The sequence below is a fragment of the Mustela nivalis genome, assembly GCF_964662115.1.
Source record: "Mustela nivalis genome assembly, chromosome: 5".
NCBI classification, from domain to species: Eukaryota; Metazoa; Chordata; class Mammalia; order Carnivora; family Mustelidae; genus Mustela; species Mustela nivalis.
In genome coordinates, this window is record NC_139024.1 from 156,438,519 (window position 1) to 156,462,170 (window position 23,652).

The 23,652-nt window shown below is 37.1% G+C and overlaps 1 protein-coding gene across 1 annotated transcript; it reads left to right on the plus strand.

The window, feature by feature from the left end:
• The first annotated feature begins 7,455 nt into the window (after positions 1-7,455).
• On the plus strand, positions 7,456-16,538 carry LOC309865357 (olfactory receptor 2W3-like). The gene is made up of 3 exons (XM_082731625.1): positions 7,456-7,837; positions 12,155-12,230; positions 15,238-16,538. The coding sequence occupies exon 3, from the start codon at positions 15,261-15,263 to the stop codon at positions 16,179-16,181; it is 921 nt and encodes a 306-aa protein (XP_082587751.1). The 5' UTR covers positions 7,456-7,837; positions 12,155-12,230; positions 15,238-15,260; the 3' UTR covers positions 16,182-16,538.
• The last annotated feature ends 7,114 nt before the right edge of the window (positions 16,539-23,652 follow it).

A 23,652-nucleotide genomic window follows, 5' to 3' on the forward strand; every position in this document is an offset into this window, starting at 1 on the left:
ATAATGATTTTTTATTGAAACTTCTCTTTTTAGTCCAAAACTAATTTGTTGAGATCATTTTAAAATCGTATAATGATGCTTTATTGGGATGGAAATAAATTTATAGATTCCCTTAAGAGAAATTAAACTACTAAGATTTCTCTTCCAAAAATATGGTATGTTTCTGTAGTTACTCAAGACTTTGCTAAAGTTGATATTTTTCTTCATTATTTTCACTCTTCTTCTTTTTTTTTTTAAGATTTTATTTGAGAGACAGTGAGAGAGAGCATGAGCGAGAAGGTCAGAGGGAGAAGCAGACTCCCCGTGGAGCTGGGAGCCCAATGTGGGACTCGATCCTGGGACTCCAGGATCATGACCTGAGCCAAAGGCAGTTGTCCAACCAACTGAGCCACCCAGGCGTTCCTATTTTCACTCTTCTTAACAGCATTTCTCATTTAGTGTCCAATGGTTATTTCTGGTTTGCAACAGCAAAAAAAAGTTTTGTCACTGATTTTGCACGTAACTCAATTTACCTTCCAAATGCTTATCACTTATCACTTCTAATAGTTTGAGTGCTAAATTTCTTGAGGTTTCAGGGATATCATCATAACACTAAACAATCAACATCTTTATTATCTCAAGTATTTTCATTGTTTTATTCTTCTCTTTCTTATTTTCCTATCTGCAAAGCACACATAAACATAGGAATGACAGGTGTCTTAGTGAAACTGTAGGAGACTTGCCAGGGGATGAATGTGTTACCTAACAGACAATGGAACTGAAATATAGACAAAGTTTGGATTCTGTGATAACATCGTTGACTCCTTCACCAAACCTGAACTGTATTTTTGTTCATGAGATAAATAAACATCTAATTGTTTAAGTCACTCTACTTGAGTTTTCTGGTAGCTTGCCTGTCATTGTGTTCCCAACTCATGGACCATGTACTCAGGGTACCACTCACTAATGAATATTGAATTTAACAGAATATTTAGTATCAACATGGTTACTTTATATTTTTTTAAGCCTCTTGAGTTATATACCAAGTGCAAATACAGAGAGAGAGGAGAGAAGAGAGAGAAGATAAATCTTTTCACATTTATGTGCAAAGTATCCTGTTGGTGAGAAATATCTGTCCCAGGATTTTTTTTTCTTCACTTTAAGCTGTAGATGTGGTAAATTATATTTTTATTTTATTTTAAAAAATATTTTATTTATTTACTTGACAGCGATCACAAGTAGGCAGAGAAGCAGGCAGATGGGGAGGGGGAAGCAGGCTCCCCACTGAGCAGGGAGTCAGATGCAGGGCTTGATCCCAGGACCCTGGGATCATGACCTGAGCTGAAGGCAGAAGCTTTAACCCACTGAGCCACCCAGGCACCCTGGTAAATTATATTTTTAGATTTCATAATATTAAGCATTCTTTGCTTTGTTGGAATAAACTCCATTTGTTCATATTATAAATTTATTTTTCTTTATACTGATTTTATTTACTAAAATTTTATTTGGAATGCCTTTCTATGCTCAAAGCTGAGCCTAACTTTTTTCTTTTACTATCTTGGTCTGACAATAACATCAGGGTGATTCCAGCTTTGTACAATGACTTTTGAGTAGCTTTTCATAGTTTCCAGTGGTTTGAAATGATTGTGGAAATTATGTGTTCTTTGGAAGTTTGATAAAATCATTCATAAAACCATCTGTGTGTCTTAGAGTAATAGATATTTATTACATTTCCAATTACTTATATGGAATTATGTATTGAATATTAATGTTTTCACATTGGGAGCCAACTTTGGTGAATACATTTCATGGAATATTGCTCATATTATCTACAACATCACAGATTGAGATGGAGTTCAAAAACATTCTCTCCACAGATGAATGGATCACGAAGATGTGGTATATATACACAATGGAATACTATGCAGCCATCAAAAGAAATGAAATCTTGCCATTTGCGACAACATGGATGGAACTAGAGCGTATCATGCTTAGCGAAATAAGTCAAGCAGAGAAAGACAACTATCATATGATCTCCCTGATATGAGGAAGTGGTGATGCAACATGGAGGCTTAAGTGGGTAGGAGAAGAATAAATGAAACAAGATGGGATTGGGAGGGAGACAAACCATAAGTGACTCTTAATCTCACAAAACAAACTGAGGGTTGCTGGGGGGAGGGGGTTTGGGAGAAGGGGGTGGGATTATGGACATTGGGGAGGGTATGTGCTTTGGTGAGTGCTGTGAAGTGTGTAAACCTGGTGATTCACAGACCTGTACCCCTGGGGATAAAAATATATGTTTATAAAAAATAAAAAGTTTAAAAAAAAAAAAAAAAAAAAAAAACATTCTCTAGCACTTGTTTTGAAATCTTGGTGTATCTTTTTTTCATTCTTCTAATTTTCCTTCATGCTTTGTTAATTCTTTTTTCAAGATCATATTAGCCAATTATCTGTTTCATGCATCCTTTGAACAGAAAATGTTAATTATATGGATTAACTGATTTTCATTTTTATATTTACTATTTTTCATTTTGACCTTATTTCATCAATTTCTACTTTAGTCTTCTTTGGTTGAGTCTTTCTTCTTTCATTCAATTTTATTATTTTCCTACCATTTTGAATTGAAACTTTAATTCATTTTTCACATTTTGTTTGGTTTCTGTCAGAAGGATTTAATGCAATAAATCTTTCTTCCTTCCATTGACCCTGCACTATAGATGTTCACATATAATGACTTCTTTGTCTCCAGTTTTAAATAGACAGCAACCTCATTTTCATCTTCAAGCAACATTGATCTAAAAGTGTGCTTCCAATTCTTTTAGGTACATAGGTTCACAGCAGCAATAACCAGCCCAATGCTGGTGAGAAGGAACCCCTTTTGGACTCAGGTGTGGTGTTATTTATTGCCTCCTCTGTAGCTGATGATTTCTTGGGTGGTCATCAAATGTGATACAGATATGCTTACACAGTGTGGCCACTCTTACAGATCCACTCACATATTTATTTACTTCTCAGACTTTCTCGTCCTCAAATTTCCAATTACCAGTCTTGTTCCTTCCAGGTCCCTGATAAACCAGCCAAACCCACTCACATCTGCCGAGGAGTAGTAGTAGATTCTTAACTCAGAAATGTGTTTTCTTAATATGAAGTGGATGACTAGGTGGTTGGCCTGAAGCTCTGCCATTAGGAAGATACCTTCTCACCAGTGTTTTTCTGAGATACCCTGGAGCGGTGGGGGGTGGGGCAGTTATAAATCAGTTATAAATCAGCAGCACTCTACTTTTGGCTCTCAGCAACATACCAGACTGGTTCATCTGTTAACTAGGTCTGTGTTTTCTTCTGTATCGGGTGGTCCTAGTGAAGCCCCCATTAACGTATGGTGTAAGTTGAGAGAAAGACATTGTTAAAACTAAAGTAAATGACATAGGAATGTGGACTACCTATTTCCCCCTGACCACTTTAAAATGTTATTGATGTGACAGAACTCTAAATCTTGCAGCATTTACCTCCCACCCCCTGCAGTACATGTATCCTAAAATATATCCAGAATGGTTGCCCCTTTCCTGATGACCTGGCCAGTTAACATAATGTCATCAATATGGTGAAGAGTATGATGTTCTTCAGAATGTCCAGATAATCAAGGTCCTTTCAGGCTCTACTTAACAATAAGGGGAGGAAGTTAACATAGCCCTGAAACATACTGTAAATATATACTATTGTCCACACCAACTGAATCCAAACTGCCTCTACTTGTCTGTATTGTTGGGTCAGTGAGTGTGTAATAATGACCAGGGTGCACATGGATCTGTTTTGTTAATGACACCCTGCCTGACACCACAGCTGCAATGGTGCTGCCATTTGGTGAACTTGCAATGAGCCACTGTTACCCACGACAATCCATCTGATGTTTGCAGGAGCCCCACTGGTGAATGGAACAGGGATATGTTGGAAACTACGATCTCTATTGCTCTAAGTCTTTAAGACATTATTAATTAGTGGCAGATTATTAATCTGCCACTTCAGCTGTAATGTGGTACTGATTCTGATATACAATTGTGGTAGGAGTTGGGGAAAGTTTAGTGGGCCTCCTTTTAGCCTTTTATACCACAGTGGACACCAGTCAACAAGTCAAGAACCAATGTGAGAGAGCTTCTGGGTTAAATAAATACGTGGTGACTGTGGTGTCCTTGGAAGAGTGTGGAAGCTCCACACCATTTTCCCATACCCGGCCCTATGCATTTCTTCCATCTGGCTGTTCTTGAGTTATATCCTTTATAATCAACCTGCAATTTAGTAAGGAAAAAAAAAAAAAAGGAAGCAGTGTGAACCAGTTCATCCCATTATGCTCTGGGCATAGGAAATGACCACCATACGATCCATGGACCCACTGAAGTCTGACAGGCACAATAATAGCTCCACAAAGACGCCACTAGAATCTTTGACAAAAGGGACTTTGCAGAATGATTAGGGATATGGAGTTTGGGATGGGGAAATTATCCTGAATTACCTAGACTGGGCCTAATCTAATCACATGAGTTCTTAAAACCAGAGGATCTTACCCAGCTGTGATCAGAGAGAGTGCAATGACCGAAAACTCAGAAACACAAGAAAGACTCAGTCAAATGATGGCTTTAAAGACAGAGCAAGGGAGCACAAGCCAAAGAGCACAGGAAGCTCTAGAGGCTAGAAACAGCAGGGACACAAGTTCCCTCCTGGAGCCTCTAGAAAGGAATGCAGCCCCACTGATACCTTGATTCTAGCCCAGTGACTCCCATGTTGGACTTCTGACCCATAGAACTCCCAGTAAATCAACCTGCGGTGTTTCCAGCGGCCAAGTTTGTGATAATTTGTTAAAGCCACAATATAAAACTAATACAGACCCATTTTGAGATGGACTTGGGCCAGATCTATTCATCAATTGGCCATCATGTGTTTCCACTCTAACAGAGGGCCCACGACAGCATTCATGTCTTCTGGTATCCATGTTATCTTGGCCCCCATAGCCAAAAATCCTTGAAAACTCTGAGAGTTTCCCTTTCCCTATATGCAGTCAATCTGGTAAATTACCACACTACCATTCAAGGAAGAACGGAGGAGGTTGCTGTTGAAGACCAGCTAGATCCTCAATTCATATCAACGTCGTGGCAGTGCACGTCCTTTCTCAATGGGAACTGATCTCTTTCTAGTTCCGGGATTTCTCATTCTGTGTGCTAGCTCATATCTGGAAACTGGCAAAAGATTCTGATTTCACAAAGTGGAGGCAAATTGCCACTAATCCTTGTGGGTTAGGGCTCCTTGCAGAAATGGCTGAGTCCAGAGTTAGGACAAGAGAAGGTTAAGATGAATCCGGAATATCTTATGTTAAAAAGCAAGAAAGTGTTCAAAGAATGATGGGAACAGATCAAAGGACACAGAACCATGGTTACATAAAATTTTAACAGTAGTAGAAGACAGATGAAGGGCACATGAACTCTATACTATGCTGTATCCCTTTTCAAAGTAAATGTGTCTTTATTTTTCTTTTTTCATTTTAAAGATTTTTATTTATTTATTTGAGAGAGTGAGAGCATGATGGGGGTGGAAAGGGCAGAGGGAGAGGCAGGCTCCGGCAGGGAGCCCAACAAGGGGCTGGATCCCAGGACCCGGGGATGGGATCATGACCTGAGCCAAAGGGAGACTCTTAACTGACCAATCCACTCAGATGCCCCATAAATGTTTCTTTAAAATGGACATAGAAGCCAGGCTGGAGGAGTTCCTACAGTATAAATCTGGGAAAATTTTAGCATATAAATAAATAATGATACTAATATAGGAATAAATAAATAGGAATCCATATTGAATAGAAAAAAGAGAGAGAGAGGGAGGGGGGAGGGAGGGAAAGAGAAGAAAGAGACAAAAGGAAGAAGGAAGAAGAGTGATTTTTTTTTCTTTAAGTAAAATGCCAACTAGTAACTGTAGAAAGGACAGCGGAATTAGAAAATCATAATTCTACTTAATTCAGCCAAGAAACATTAATAAGTACTAAAGCAAGTGGAAAAGGTGATGAGGAATGGAATATTTACATTTACAGCCCCATAAAATACTTCTTAATCACAATAAGAAGAGGAACTTTAAGTGGAGAAATCCAGAACATGCTACCTTAATCAAGGAATCAAAGTTCCTATCACCTGTTACGAGCAAAACTGACATCTTGTGCCTTCTTTATAAGATGCAATGAGGACACAGCATAACCTCTATAATATTTCCTTCTTTTTTTAAGTTTTACTTATTTGAGAGACAGAGAGAATGAGTGAGAGGGAGAAGGAGAGACAACCTAAAGCAAAGTGCAGAGTACAGAGCCTGACACAGGGCTCAGTCCTCCAGCTATAAAGATCATGACCTGAGTTGATACCAAGGATTGGAAGTTTAACCAATTGAGCCACCCAGCATCCCTGGTCTCTATGATATTTCTGCCAAAGATATGTAAACTATCTAATCATAAGGAAATGTCAGATAAACCCGTGTTGAGGAATTGGGCTTATTTTATAATAAGTATTCTGTACTCCTCAAAGGTATAAAGTCGTAGAAGTCAAGGAAAGATTGAGGGACTTTTCTGGATTGGGGAGACTAAAGAGATACAGGAAATCAATGCAATGCATTATACTGGATTGGATCCTTTTGCTATAAGCAATATTTTAATTTTTTTTTAAAGACTATTTATTTATTTGACAGACAGAGATCACAAGGAGGCAGAGAAGCAGGCAGAGAGAGGAAAGCAGGCTCCCTACTGAGCAGAGAGCCTGATATGGGGCTCAATCCCAGGACCCTGAGATCATGACCTGAGCCGAAGGCAGAGGCTTAACCCACTGAGCCATCCAGGCGCCCCTGCTATTAGCAATATTATTGGAACAACTGTTAAAACCTGAGTGGAGTGTGAATTAAGTCATAGTTATGTATAAATGTAAGTTTCATAATTTTGACAATTGTGTTATGGTTATATAGGAGAATGATCTTGTTTGTAGGAAGTACACTGAGGTATTTGGGTATGATGGAGCAAAGTGTTCTCAAATAATGTAGGAAATAACAGAAAATTATTTGTACCAATCTTACAATCTTCTCGAAGTCAAATCATGTCAAAACTAAAAACAAACATTTGGCACCTAAAAGAACATTAAATCCTTCGGGATATTCTCAGGCTTGGCTAAGTCTCCTCAGCCTCAGAGGTGAGCTACAGGAAATAGGGATCTTATTCAATGTGAACACAAGGGTCCCCATCCCCAAGCTCAAACTCTGAAGGAAGCACAGATACGAGTTTTCTTTTATGTGTCCCACTGGTCTTCCTTTCTGGACAACAGCAAACTTGTCTAATTGCTTCAATGGAACATACATCCCCAAAGGCTTTAGTGAAGAGAGGAAAGCATTTTCACTTCTCCAATCTGAGACATTTGGTAAGAATTTAATGTATAAATGGTCTTTATTACCTCAGAATAGTCCTTTAGGAGTCTGAGGACCTGATCTCAGACTCCTGGTATGAGATGTGCTGAAGCCTCAGTATGGCTTTACAAATCGTACTCTTTTTGGCTCAACACAAGTTGAGGGTCATAGTAACTGAGGTCACAGATGTAGATGTGAATTGTACACTCCTCTGGTGAGCAGCTGCTCTCGCACTCTGATGTCCTTGTAGAATTTGTTTTCAAGCTCAAGTTACAAGCAAGTTACAAAGTAAAGTCACAAAAGGGCAAATATCTTCAAGAACAGAGACCACTAACCAACTTCCTAGAACTAAAGCTAATTTTCAGAAAAAAGAATAAGAAAATAAGAATGAGAACAGAAGTAAATCCTGACAATATTTTCTCATGGATACTTTAAGAGGAGTCAGGTAATTAAATTATTTATTTATTTTCTAATAATAATTTTTTTTACCCTGATCCACTTTCCTGTGAACCACAAAAATAGGATTGGCAGTCACACTTAATGATATCATTAATGGTTGTATTTTCCTTTGACAAATCTAGGAAAAAAGAGGACCAGAGGGATAATTAACATGAGGAAGGAAATGTTGGACTGAAGCATGACTTTTCATATAGTTGGTAATGGCAAGAAGACAGATAATTGTAGAAGTAGAATTCATGTAGACAGAAGAAGTACTAATAATTCATGCTTATAAAGTTCCAGACAGAATTCAGATTCTTGGATTCTGACCCAGAACTTCTAGCAAAACTACAAGAATCTGCATATTCATCACATGTTCATTATGTTGTCAGAGATAGGCCGACTAAATTCATTTTTTTGTCCATGTAATTGCTAATAATTTGTAAAGTTGTACCATTTTTATATAACTTGTATGGATAAAATATGCTTCAAAATGTTTCCTTTATCCTGGAATACTATAAGAAAAATTTCTATAAAAAGAAGTCTTTCAGACATTTGAAAAATCCATCCATAGTAACTGACTCATCACATTGGATTAAATTTCCCTCAGTCTAAGATTTCACTAATTCAAGCTAAAGAGGAGTCAGTTTCTTCTTTTCTATAGGAAAATTCTACTGATTTTTAAAAATTCTGTTGATTTTATTGGATATCATTATTTTTACCTCTAGACGTGGACTGTATAAAATTTCTTCACACCAGTCAGTTTTGAGAATAAGCTGACTATATTAAACTTCTTAAATAGATCAATAATTAATGTATCCATATGATCAGCGACTCTAATTATAAATGAACTAATGCAAAACAAAATAAATTAACAAAATGAATTGTTTCCCAAATCTTTACAACATTCTATGTGTCATGTTGCCTTAATTTGTGCCTAGATGAGTTAGTCACTTTAATTAAAAAAAAAAAAAAAAAACTGAAAATTTCCTAAAAGTTCTTTTTGTTTTCCAGATAAACAAAGTTGTATACATTTCTATTTGGCAACAATCGGATATGAGTGATTTGATAAGGTGGGAAGGTTGCAGATAGATGTCCATTTGCCTAACAGACCTGTTCACTATGAGGTCCTGTAGAAACTTCTTACCTGGTCCTCATGACTTGTCTCCACCAACCCAGAAGTTCTTCCTTCTCTTCTTATTCCCATTTCATGGAGCGTCTGTGCAAATAGGGAGAAGAAAACTTGAAGACACTGCTTCACCCTCCCATGTCTTATCTGATAGATCTCTCAGGGCTGCAGATTATCTTTCGGAGGCTCGGCGGCTGCACGCTCTCTTTACTGCAGCTCTCAGCCCAGAGCAGGTCAGGCGCAGCACCTTTGACAGAATCCCTCTCTTTCAATCCACTGTAGCCAGAGTAAGGCCGAAATTAGCAATTCCATAACATACCTACTTTGAATCACTCAAAGTTACACACAAAGCTGAGCCTTCAAACTAGCATTGCTCTGACCAAAGTGGACTTACCCTAACTTTGCTGCCTTCCCAAGAACTTAGAACATGGAGACACTTTAATGGTAGGAAGGCATCATTAAATCTCACGCTACCAAATTTCAGTACAAATTTTGCCTCCAAAATTTCATAGTAATTCTTTGAAATTTGTCACATGTTTTGAGCCTGACAATTTCCCTTAGCCTTATCAATCTTCATGAGAACTGAAGCTTTGTTGGACTTATAATTGGGATATATTTGCACATGTTTACAGTCAGCATGCCTGATAGACCAAAAAAGCCCTGGTAAATAATTCAACACACAAATTAAAAGATACATTTGTTTCGTGTCTGTATTCTTAACCAAATATTAACATATTAACTCATTTCATCCTCCAAACAACTCTCTGAAGTAGGATCTATTATTATGCCCATTTTACAGATGATAAATCTGAGGCATAGAGTGTTTAAATAACTTGCCTGAGGTCTGTTATACTCAATAGCATTACTAGGATATGAAACCATGCTCAAGTTTGGACTCCTAGCACTACGCTGACTCTCAACTATTTGTTGGTCACTCAAGTCAAGATATTCAGAAGAAGTTAAATGTGCAGATCTGGATTTCAGAATAAAATTTTAAAAGCTGTTGATTTAGCAATCATCAGCGTATGAATGGTATTTGAGTCAAATGTAAAGAAGCTATCACTCAGAATAAATTCACTTGGAATTGGGTCCGAATTCAAAGAAGTACTAACACCCAAGATTTGTGCTGAGCGATAGGAGCTATTATCAATGCTCATACTTCCTTTGTGTGGCATTGACAACGTTTGATACTTTTGTCCATATCAGTCAATTCCATTTCACAGTGGAATAGACAAGAATTAACAGTGGAATAAAAAGAAAGATAGCAATTTAATGAAAATAATACTAATAATTAGAACAAAATAAGTAGTCTTTATCACATTGTTGCAATACAGTTCAATATGTTATGAGATATAATTATGTACATGACTTCATCCTTACAATACTATTTTAAGGTGTGCACTTTTTAAAAAAAATTTAATTAAAAAATTTTTTTCTTAGACAGTGCATGCACTAGCAGGGGTAGAGGCACAAAGGGAGAGGGAGAGGAAGGATCTTAAGCAGACTCCGCATAAAATCTGATGTGGAGCTCAAATCCATGACCCTGAGATCATGACCTGAGCTGAAATCAAGAGTTGGATACTTAATCGATTGAGTCCCCAGGAGTCCCAGGCTTGCACTTTTCCATTCCTAGTTCACAGATATGAAAACTGAGAACAGAGTGGCTAAAAATCTTGACGAATGTTGTGTGACCAGTAGGGGTAGAGCTAGGACTTGAACAATTGTCATAATATACTGCTTTGAGCTATATATTTTGTATTTATATTTTTCTAAGTAACTATAACTTTCATTTTAAAAATACATACTTGTATTAAAAATAATACATACAAGAGTTGAAGCAATAAGAAGTACAAAAAGGTCTATCATAAAAAGCAAAAATAATTTCATATGCTATCTTCCAACACCAAACTGCATACTCCAAAGATGGAGTTTTTAACTATTCCTATTTTAGTTCATCATAATAATTCCAAACATACATTTATATCTTGATTCCTTAATCTACCAATTTTAGTATCTGTTGATGGTGCTTTTACTGATACTACTGGCTATCTTATTATTGTCCTTCTTCCATTCATTGTGTAACTTTTAGGATAAACTCAGACTTCTCTACCTTCTTTCATTACATCTGCAAATTTCTATTTTTTTAAAAAATTTTATTTATTTATTTGACAGAGAGAGATCACAAGTACACAGAGAGGCAGGCAGAGAGAGAGGGGGAGGCAGGCTCCCCGCTGAGCAGGGAGCCTGACACAGGGCTCCATCCCAGGACTCTGAGACCATGAACTGAGCCTAAGCTAGAGGCTTAACACACTGAACCACCCAGGTGCCCCAGTTTGCAAATTTCTTGTCTCTCTTGCCTTCCTTCTACTCATCCTCTATGGGACACCTCGGAGGTCTTTCCAGCACTAACTCTGGCTTGTCAAATTTGACTTAAGTTTTCTAACATCTCTAACTCCCTAACAGGTAAAGGAGAATGAGATTAGCAAAATTGGTTTATCACAGAGATAAGACAGAAAATCACAGTTCTTCCCATTTGTCCATACATGTTTCCACCCACCTGACACCTAAAGAAAATTAATGTTCCATAAGTAAGAAAAATATAAACATATAAAATATTTTATGACATAAAATAAATAATTCTGAGCATAATTATTGATTTAGATAATTAAAAAGTAAGAGCAACCAATACTACCTGCCAATATAGAGTGATAGATAAAATACTATATATTCTCTATAATTATTGATTTAAAATAATTGCAAAAAGCATGTTTAACTATTGTTACCCTGTGATCATGGGAAAATAAATTGTCATGTTGGTTTTCTAATAATTTCAATCATAATCCTTTTCAATAATTATTTTAGGTTATCTTTGCAATATCCAGTTTTCAAAAAAAGGTTACTTTTAGCAATTTAATTGGTCAATATATAGTTATGTTTGAATTTATCACTTATATTTAAATTTAAAATCCAGCAACTTGTGAACCAATAACAATTACATATTTCTTACTTATTTAAGAAAACTGAGTTTTGGTGACATTGCCTTAGCTGGATTTGTCTTCCAGTGACTTCTTTGACATTCTTCTTCAATTGAGACCAAACCAGCGATTAAAGGACTCAAATCATTGGATTCACCTGAATTGCATCAAATGGAAGATTACTGAGGTCATGGATTAATGAATTATCTTTCTATTTCAGTCTTGTGTGTAGAAATTTGGCCTGACCAACAGGCCTGGACCTGAATCCCACATCTGCAGCTTCCTAACTGTCCTTGGTAAGTTATTTAGTACCTGTATCCTTCAAATTCAGGTATGAGGATTAAATAAAACAGTCTAAGAAAATACTTAGTGCAGTGCTTGGCACTAAGTAGGGGCTTAATAATATTGTTAGTGATTGTACATTGATCTGTGTGAGCTTTAATGAATGTTTGTTCCTCCCACTAGACTATAAATCAATGAGATAAATTACTATCTATTCTTTTAAGCAGCATATCTCTAGCATGTAATATGGTGAGTGATAGAGATTAGGAGCTCCATAAATATTTATAGAATACAGAATTACTTATTAATATAAATGTTTTTAGTAATTTTTACTTCACAGATGATAATCTTAACTTCTCCGACCTAAGCCTGTATTGACATACAGATCAGCAGAGCTCTTTTTAAATCACTTAGAGTAACGCATCTAGTCAAAAGTTTGCTTCTCAAGTCATCTATACAGCTGTAATTAATTTAAACTGGCTAAAGTTGTTTAGTCTTTGCTGATAACACTTCTAATATTTAAACTCAAAATAGTATGGGAAAAATTCTTGTCTTGATCATATATAATACAAACCTGGTCTTTCCTGCTTATAAGAGTAATAACTAATATCTCTAGCATGGTTTATTACGCGCAAAGCCCTTACAAACAAAAGTAATGGTGTAAGACATCAGTATGTGTGAGCTACTTGTACAGAGGTGGAGGTGGAGATGTGGCTCCTTCACTCTCTCCTCTGCCTCTCCTGGTTTTTTCTTGTCCATGAGCTCTAGTAGGAACTACTTAGGTAACTAAAGGGGTTACCGGCAGATTCACAAAGCGCTTTATGCACCTGAGCTAGAAGTGACTCCCAGGACAATTCACATAGCACCAAGTCAAAGTCTTCTGACTCAAAACACCATATTCTGTACAGGGTGCCTGGGTGGCTCAGTTGGTTAAGCATCTGACTCTTAATCTCAGCTCAGGTCTTGATCTCAGGGTCTTGAATTCAAGCCCTGTGTTAGGTGTGGAGCCAAAAATCAAAACAAAAAGAACCCCACCCACCATATTCTGTAGATAGAGCACAGGAGACATCATGAATAACTCAAAGTGTTGAAAAATGTCCTTTACATGATAGGTCATAAGATCATCTTTGAGTGCTTTAAAGTATGTGATTTTGGCAATCCCTTTGAGACATTAAAATGAAACTAAAACTTTTACTTCTTCAATTACATAATGCAATCAAGGGAATCTTTGGTTCCAGGAAGTATTAAAAGGATTTTGAGTTTTTTCTTGTGCATAGAAATGTTTTTATAAAGAACACATTTATGACCTTTGAATTGATCAGTTTGAAATATAAAAAAATTATTTACCTAGATTTCTTTCTTATATGGCATTTAGTTCTTTCTTGGGTATTAAAAAAAAGCATATATTAAAAAAAATAAATAAAAAAATAAATAAATAAAGCATATATTTTTAAAAACTATATGTCTAGAGTCTCTCATGGTTTGTTTGTCTCTCTGATGACTTCCCATTCAGTTTTCCCTCTCTTTCTCTTTGGTCCTCCATGTTATTTCTTGTGTTACACATATGAGTGAAATCATATGATAACTGTCTTTCTTTGCTTGACTTATTTCACTTAGCACAATCCCCTCCAGTTCCATCTATGTTAATGCAAATGATAGGTATTCATCCTTTCTGATGGCTGAGTAATATTCCATTATATAAATGCACCACATCTTTATCCATTCATCTGTTGAAGGACATCTCAGCCCTTCCACAGTGTGGCTATTGTGGACATTGCTGCTATGAACGTTGGGGTGCATGTGCTCCTTATTTCCACTATATCTGTATCTTCTGGGGATGGGGGGTAAATACCTGGTAGTGCAACTGCCGGGTCATAGGATAGCTCTATTTTTAACGTTTGGAGGAACCTCCATACTGTTTTCCAGAGTGGCTGCACCACCTTGCATTCCCACCAACAGTGTAAGAGCGTTCCTCTTTCTCCACACCCTCATCAACATTTGTTGTTTCCTGTCTTGTTAATTTTTGCCATAATATTTCTTCTTTAAATGTTTGGTAGAATTCGCCTGGGAATCCAACTATCCCTGGCCTCTTTTTTGTTGGGAAATTTTTTATTACTGCTTCAGTTTCCTTGCCAGTTATGAGTCTATTCAAGCTTTCCATTTCTTTCTGTTTCAGTTTTGGTAGTCTATAAGTTTCCAGCAATACACCCATTTCTTCCAAATTGCTTAATTTATTGGCCAATAGTTGCTCATAATATGTTCTTAAAATTGTTTGTATTTCTTTGGTATTGGTTGTGATCTCTCCTCTTTCATTCATAATTTTATTAATTTGGGTCCTTTCTCTTTTCTTTTGATAAGTCTGGCTAGAGGTTTATCAATCTTATTAATTCTTTCAAAGAACCAGCTTCTAGGTTCCTTGATCTGTTCTACTGCTGTTCTGGTTTCTATTTCATTGATTTCTGCTCTAATCTTAATTATTTTTCTTTTCCTTCTTGGTTTAGGCTTTATTTGCTATTCTTTCTCCAGATTATTTAAGTGTAAGCTTAGTTTGTGTATTTGAGACTTTTTCTAAAATTTTTTTAAAAGATTTTACTTATTTATTTGACAGATAGAGATCACAAGTAGGCAGAGAGGCAGGCAGAGAGAGATGAGGAAGCAGGCTCCCTGCTGAACAGAGAGCCTGATGCAGGTGTTCAGAATGATTTGACAGTTATCTAGCTAAATTCAAGGGACCAGGTGAAATGAGGTCCCCTACCCTTCTGCCATCTTGCCTCTAGAAAATCCTTTTCCTATCTTTCATAGGTGTCTGTTTTCCAAAAATTCTAGTGACCTCTACTTTTTTTGGTATCCAAAAAGAAACAAAAGAAGTTAATAAAACGAGATATTCTTCCTAAAATATACAATCTATATCTGTACAGAATACTGAAATCTTACTTAATTATTTGCACTTGCTATTACTCTGGTCTTAGTCCCTTAGCCTACTTCACTAAGTGCATTGTGATTCTATCTGCTTCCTTGTAGGACTGTATTGATGGTCCATTGTCATGACCAACCAGAGCTGCCAGGACCGGTTCATCTTGTTGGGTTTCTCAGACAGACCCCAGCTAGAGCAGACCCTCTTTGTATTTGTTCTCATCTTCTATCTTGTGACCTTGGTGGGCAATGTTGTCATTATCTTGGTGTCCCGCCTGGACCCCTGCCTCCATACGCCCATGTACTTCTTCCTTACTAACCTGTCCTTCCTAGACCTCTGTTTTACCACCAGTTCCATCCCCCAGCTGCTTTTCAACTTGGGTGGCCCAGACAAGACCATCAGTTACACGGGTTGTGCCATCCAGCTATTCATGTTCCTGGGTCTGGGTGGCACAGAATGTGTCCTCCTGGCAGTCATGGCTTATGACCGCTTCACTGCAATCTGCAAGCCCCTCCACTATTCCATCATTATGCACCCTCAGCTCTGTTGGAAGCTGGTGTCTGTGGCCTGGGGTATCGGGCTCCTCAACTCCTTGGCCATGTCTCCAGTAACCATGAGGCTGCCACGATGTGGAAGATGTAAGGTGAAACATTTCCTATGTGAGATGCCAGCTCTGATAAAAATTGCCTGTGTGGACACTGTGGCTGTGGAGAGCACGGTTTTCATCTTGTCAGTAATGATTGTCCTGGTGCCCCTGGCGCTCATCCTCGTCTCCTATAGCTACATTGCCCTAGCAGTGCTGAGCATGAAATCAGCCACGGGAAGAAGGAAGGCTTTCAACACATGTGGGTCCCACCTCACTGTGGTCTCACTGTTTTATGGGAATATTATCTATATGTATATGCAACCAGGAAATAATTCTTCTCAGGACCAAGGGAAATTCCTTACCCTCTTCTACAATTTGGTGACCCCCATGTTGAACCCTGTCATCTACACGCTGAGAAACAAGGATGTAAAAGGTGCCCTGAGTAGGCTTGTGTCCAGAAAGTAAGGTGACTGTAACTTTTCCAAAAGTCTGCTTATTTTACTTAGTTACCAGAAATAAATAATTCTTGAAGTGTAATTTTAGAATTTACTTAAATCTTCCAACCTACCCAATAAAAATTTCCAGGGATGGAGCTGGGAATATATATTATAAAGCCCCAATATGATGCTAATGATAAACTAGGTTAGACATAAATTTTAATTTGGATAGTATCTTATGTCTACCCTTCAAATCATCTTTCCTCCTCCTTTCCAAGTTGGTCACATGTAATTAAAACCCAATACAACTATAAATCAATGCTTCAGTATTGTGGACTGACTGAAGTTATGCCCAAATAAAATCATATGATGGTCTTTTTCCTCATTGGTACTTTGTGTAATTATCATTTTATCATGGAATTGAGCCAATGGAGTGCCAAAATACAATACTTTCTGTCTTCTGATATCTTCAAATTTCACTGTCTGGAGAAGATGGAGTCATTATCCTAAACACAGCCTATGATATTTAAACTATTTGAGCTTTGTTTTGTTTCACAATCAGCTATATTAAAGTGATCTGGACAGACATTTGTTTTGAACATAGATCCTAAAGTCCCAACCACCGAAGCTCTCATTTTAGTAAGTCTGGAAATATTTGTGTTGAAAGGGGCACCTGGGTGGCTCAGTTGGTTAACATCAGCTTTCAGCTCAGGTTGTGATCCCAGGATCCTGCAACCGAGCTCTGCATTGGGCTCCCTGCTCAGTGGGGAGCTTGATTCTCCCCTTCCTATTCCCCCTGCTTGTTCTCTCTGTCAAATAAATAAATAAAATCTAAAAAAAAAAAAGAAGAAGAAGAAAGAAAAAATGTCTTGTGTAGTTTTAACATGGATTTAAGTTTGAAAACAAATAATCCATTCTAGATCTTTTCATTGACAGATTAGGAAACTGAGGCATGGTGAAACATATTTATAATCAAAGAGACCACAAAATGTGGACCTAAAGTTTTTTATTACTGTATTACATATTTTTATTATAATATTCTGAAGTACAGTTGATATAAAATGTTATATTAGTTTCAGGTGTATAGCATAAGGAAGGAGTCACCAGTTCTATACATTACTCAGTGCTCTCACCATATGCATAGTCACCCATACAATATTACTATAATATTACTGGTTATATTCCCTATGCTATACTTTCCATTTTCGTGACATTTATTTTATGACTGGAAGCTTGTCCTTCTTAATCCCCTTTATCTATTTCATCCATGCCCCCACCCCCCTCCCCTCTGGCAACCACCAGTTGTCTGTATTTATGAATCTGTTTCTGGTTTGCTTGCTTGTTCCTTTGTTTTGTTTTTTAGATTCCACATTTAAGTAAAATCATGCAATATTTGTCTTTCTTTGTCTGATTCATTTCACACAGCATATTTCATTTACCTCTAGGTCCATCCATGTTGTTGCAAATGGCAAGATATTATTCTTTTTAAAATTATGGGGATGAAAGGCACAGCATAGGAAATATAGTAAATGATATCATAATGTTGTATGGAGACAGAAGGTAGCTACACTTATGGTGAACATAGCACAATGTATAGATAAATTAAATCATTATATTCTACATCTGAAACTAATGTCACATCACATGTCCACTACACTTACATTTAAAAAATATTCTTAAAAGTTATCTAATTTTTTTTTAAATTTTTTATTTTTTATAAACATATATTTTTATCCCCAGGGGTACAGGTCTGTGAATCACCAGGTTTACACACTTCACAGCACTCACCAAGGCACACACCCTCCCCAATGTCCATAATCCCACCCCCTTCTCCCAAACCCCCTCCCCCCAGCAACCCTCAGTTTCTTTTGTGAGATTAAGAGTCACTTATGGTTTGTCTCCCTCCCAATCCCAACTTGTTTCATTTATTCTTCTCCTACCCACTTAAGCCTCCATGTTGCATCACCACTTCCTCATATCAGGGAGATCATATGATAGTTGTCTTTCTCTGCTTGACTTATTTCGCTAAGACTGAGAAATATAGTAAAGATTTTAACATAAGCGTCTGAATTTATCATGATGAGTGTAAATGTCCTTACTTTTAAATATGGATTTTATTGAAGGGATTGTTAAAAGCCACAATAATGAAAACCAATATGGAAGCCACGTATATGCTGCCACGCATCCATGGATCTCTATCACACACAAGACTTATGGGGGTGTGCAAAGTTGCAAGCAATTAATTTTCACTTAGAAAAAAATTCAAGGTGTGCCTGGCTGGCTCCCTCAGTTGAACATCTAACTCTTGGTTTCAGCTCAGGTCATGATCTTAGGGTCATGAGATCAAGCCCCTGGACCAAGCTCTATGCTCAGCAGGGAGTCTGCTCACTCTGCCTCTGCTCCACCCCCCAACTAGCACTTGCTCTCTCTCTTGCTCTCTCTCTCAAATAAATAAATAAGTAAATAAAATCTTTAAAAAAAAATTCAAAAGTCTTCTCACCCTGATTCACCTTAAGAATAAGCATCTTACACATGAAAAAGTGCTCCACATCACTCAGCATCACGGAAATACAAATCAAAACCACAATGAGATACCACCTCACACCAGTCAGAATGGCTAAAATTAACAAGTCAGGAAATGACAGATGCTGGCGAGGATGCAGAGAAAGGGGAACCCTCCTACGCTATTGATGGGAATGCAAGCTGGTGCAGCCACTCTGGAAAACAGCATGGAGGTTTCTCAAAAAATTGACAGTAGAGCTACCCTATGGCCCAGCAATTGCATTACTGGGTACTTAACCCTAAAGATACAAATGTAGTGATCTGATGGGGCACGTGCACCCGAATGTTTATAGCAGCAATGTCCACAATAGCCAAACTATGGAAAGAACCTAGATGTCCATCAACAGATGAATGGATAAAGATGTGGTATATATACACAATGGAATACTATGCAGCCATCGAAAGAAATGCAATCTTGCCATTTGGGACGACATGGATGGAACTAGAGGGTATTATGCTGAGTGAAATAAGTCAATCAGAGAAAGACAATTATCATATGATCTCCCTGATATGAGGAATTTGAGAGGCAAAGAGCAGTCTTTGGCGGGGGGAGGAAAAAATGAAACAAGATGGGATCAGGAAGGAGACAAACCTTAATCTCACAAAACAAACTGAGGATTGCTGCAGGGAGGGGGTTACGGAGAGGGTGGTTGGGTTATGGACATCGGGTAAGGTATGTGCTATGGTGAGTGTTGTGAAGTGTGTAAACCTGGTGATTCACAGACATGTACCCCTGTGGCTAATAATACATTATATGTTAATTAAAAAATTTAAAAAAAAGAATAAGCATCTTATCCTGGCAAGACCTTTAAATAGCTACATTATCAATTAAAAATTTCAAGGACACATTGCTAGACATAGCTTTGGAGCAAGGCATAAGATAAAAGTTAACCAAATAATTGTATTATATTGTTTTCTTTTTATTGAAGATATTTATTTATATCTCTTTTCCTAAAAAGCATATTAAGCATGATTATGGGCTGGATATGACATTAAGTAGTATCCTTTTGTATCCATGCAGAAAAGTAGTAAAGCTCATTTTAAAGAATGCTAAAGGAGAGGTTTCCTGGAGTAAAGCCAGGTAAGGACAAATTTACTTCTCAGCTCAGAAGGTGTTTCTGTCACTGAAGACCTTCACTTTCCCGTCCACAGTCACTCCCATCAGTTCAGTTTGCTTCATTTTTCTCTCTTACGCCAATAGTCCACAAATCCAAACTTATCCCAAATACCAGACATCATATTTCTAATTATTTTCTGGCCAAAATCATATCTATGTGATGAACACATTTAACTTTTATAAATCAACTCAACCTTTGTAAAGCAGAATATTTTTGTCTCAAGTCATCTTTTTTCTACAACAAAAAGAATGTTTACAAAGACTGAAAACATTAGTGACATCCTTGGCTTCTATTTGGAATCCTCGGCAATCAAAATCATTCAGGTGTTAGCATGTAATAGAGACTCAGTAAACATTTGTTGACGGAATAAATAAGAAGGCTTATCATCCTGTATTTTTCTTATGAAAATGATCATGTAATGTGCAAATAGTAAGACATGTATCTCTTTTTAGAAATCCCTCTGTACCCACTTGACCCACAAAAGTAGAAATTCTGACAAGAGACCATCACACAAAGCTGGGGCCTCAGAAGGCTATCACCTTGGGGGAAGGGTGCATAAGAAATGCACCCATAGTGCAGAAGACAGAAAAGAAACTTGCTCCTTTTGACTTGGGAGAATACTTGAGAGGCTGGTGGGTGAGGAGAAGGCTTTATCCTGAAAATTTATGACTTTAAGTATACCAGTGTGTGTATTTGCAGCCAAAATCCACACTGTGGTCTAAGAAACTTGAGAATTGTAGGGTGATCTCCTTCTCTCTGGAGGCTTTCATAACTTTCTCTGTCTCTGATAGACTTTTAAAAATAATTCTCTTGGTTTTTTTATTGAGCTATAATTCACATTACATTATATGAGTTTCAGATGTACAAAATAATGATTTGATGTTTGTATATATTACAAAATGATCAGCACAATAAATCTGATTAACATCTATCACTGTACATAGTTAATAAATTATTTTTGTGTTGAGAAATTTTAACATTTACTCTCTTAGCAACTTTCAAATATGCAACACGGTATTATTAACTACTGTCACCATGCTGTACATTATTCCCTCATGACATTTATTTTATAACTGGAATTTTATACCTTTGACCCCTTTCACCCATTATGCTCACCCTCACATATCCTCGCCACCTGGCAACTATCAATTTGTTAAATCTATTCTCTGTATCTATGAGCTCACTTTTGTTTGTTTTTAGTTCTGCATATAAATGATATCATACAGTATTTGTCTTCCTGTCTTTTTCTATCTGGCTTATTTTGCTTAGCATAATACCCTGAAAGTTCACTTGTTGTTCATCATTGTTGCTGATGTCAAGATTTCCTTTTTAATGGCTAAATAATATTTCATTGTATGTATGTACCACATCTTCTTTATCCATTCACCCATCAATGGACACACTTGTTAGGATGGCTATTATCAAAAACACAAGAGACAACAAATGGTGGCCAAGATGGGGAGAAAGAAAACCCTTGTGCCCTATTGGTGGGAACACTAACTGGTGCAGACACTATGGAAAAGAGTATGGAGGTTCCTCAAATAATAAAAATAGAACTACCCTATGATCCAGCAGTTCCATTTCTGGGTGTTTATCCAAAGGAAATGACTCATTATCTCAAAGAGATATCTGTACTCCCATGTTTATAGCAGTTTTAGTCACTGTCCCAAGGTATGGAAACAATCCAAATTCACCAGTGTATGAATGCATAAAGAAACTGTGGTATGGGGCACCTGGGTGGTTCAGTCAGTTAAGCATCCCACTCTTGGTTTTGGCTCAAGTCATGATCTCAGGGCTGTGAGATTGAGCCCCATGTTGGGCTCCCCACTTGGTAAAGGGACTGCTTGAGATTCTTTCTCTCCCTCTCCTTTTGCCCCTCTCCCCTCTAAAATAAATAAATAAATCTTAAAAAAAAAAAAGAAATTTGGTATATATACACAATGGAATATTATTTAGCCTTTTAAAAAGAGGAACTCCTGTCATTTATGACAACATGGATGTACCTGGAGGATGTTGTGCTAAGAGAAATAAGATATAAGAGATATAAGTTTGACAGGGAGACAAAGACAAATACTGCATGCTATTCCTCACACGCAGAGGAAAAAAGTACAACTCATAAAAACAATAAAAAAAGTATTTGCCAGGGCCTGGGGAATTGCTGGTGGGGGTAGGGTAGAAATCAAGAGAAGCTGGTAAAAGGGTACAAACTTTCAGTTATAAGATGCATGAGGACTGAGGATCTAACATACAGCATGATGTCTATCATTGATAACATTGTATTGTATAATCAAAATTTGTTAAGAGACTAGAACTCAAATGTTCTCACACACACAAAAAGATAAACATGAGATGACGGATGTGTTAACTCGATGAGGAAATCCTTTCACAAGGTATATGTATAACATCATGTTGTACACTTTAAAAATCTTAGTTTTATTTGTCAATTACACCTCAATAAAGCTGGGCGGGGGGCGCGGATGGAAAGGACTTCATTGGAAGACCTGAAGCTGATGTTTTCACTAACAAACAGTGGATGTAGTCCCCATGTTTAAGAACCTAGAACAAAACTTTATGTTGGGGATGTGAAATTTTTTGCATAATAAAAACCACTCATTCAACTATAACATTAACAAAAGACTATGATCCTTGAAGAAAGTCTTGAATTAATAATGGAATATGATATATGGGAAAATAAGACAAAATAGTATCTTTCAAATGAAGCAAAATAATAGAATAATGAATGCATAATAGAATAGAATGTTGGCCCCAAAATGGGAAGGTATACCTAGTGATTCATACATTGTAGGTTTGTTCCCACAACTAACAACTACAGGATCCATAGAATAAACACAGATTTATATATTAAAGGTGTGCTTTTTATTTAATCTTGTAGACAGTGGTTGCCAAGATTATTTTTAAGCAAGGAATGATGTGGTTGTGTCAATTTTAGGAAAAATAATTCGGATAATGCTGTAGAAGCTTGGAGTTGGTGTGGTTGGAGGATCTCTTAGGAGATGAATTAAATGGTTTGGGCAAGGGTAAAAAGATATGAAATAACATTGATAACAAATCAAAAACATGTGCTGGACAGTGAATGTATTCTAAAAATATGTCAGAGAGATTCAACAAGGCATAGCTTCAGTGTTTGGATAAAAACAGAAGAATCAAGAATAATTCAGGTGGTTCTCACTGGGGTTGTTGAGGGTTTGGTATTGAGATTTTGAAAATCTAACGTGTAGAAAAGCAGCTGCTTTCAGACCATGATAATCAGATTGTAAAACCATGGAAATTTTAGAGTTCACAAATAATACCTGTGTATATAGCCAGGATTCCATTTGCTTTAGTATGGAACTCAATAGAGGGTCTAAACTGTGGTTATGGATTGGAGATTCATCTTACAGACAGATGGTAGCTCACTGCATGGAAATGACAAAGCATCGCAGGAAGAGTGTGGAGAGAGGAGAGTCAAGGATGGAATCTTGGGAAATCGAAACATTGAAGTTTGTGCCCAATGAGAAAGAACTGAGAATCAATGGCCCAAGAAATAATAGAACAGAGAGAAGCCAATGGATAGTATCATCTCATGAAGGATGGAAACATCATCAATGCCATATTACACCAAGTAAGAGGACATCTGTTTTGTGTAATGGAAGAATATTAAAGATTTTACAGAAAGCAGCTTCACCAGAGTGGTAGGGGAAGATGGTAAAAGAGCATGTACAAGTGTTGATGGGAGAAGAAAAAATATGGATACTTTGTGTCCAGTCGAAAAGACAAAATTTACAAGGAGGATAGCTAGAAGACAGTGGGGAAGGAGGA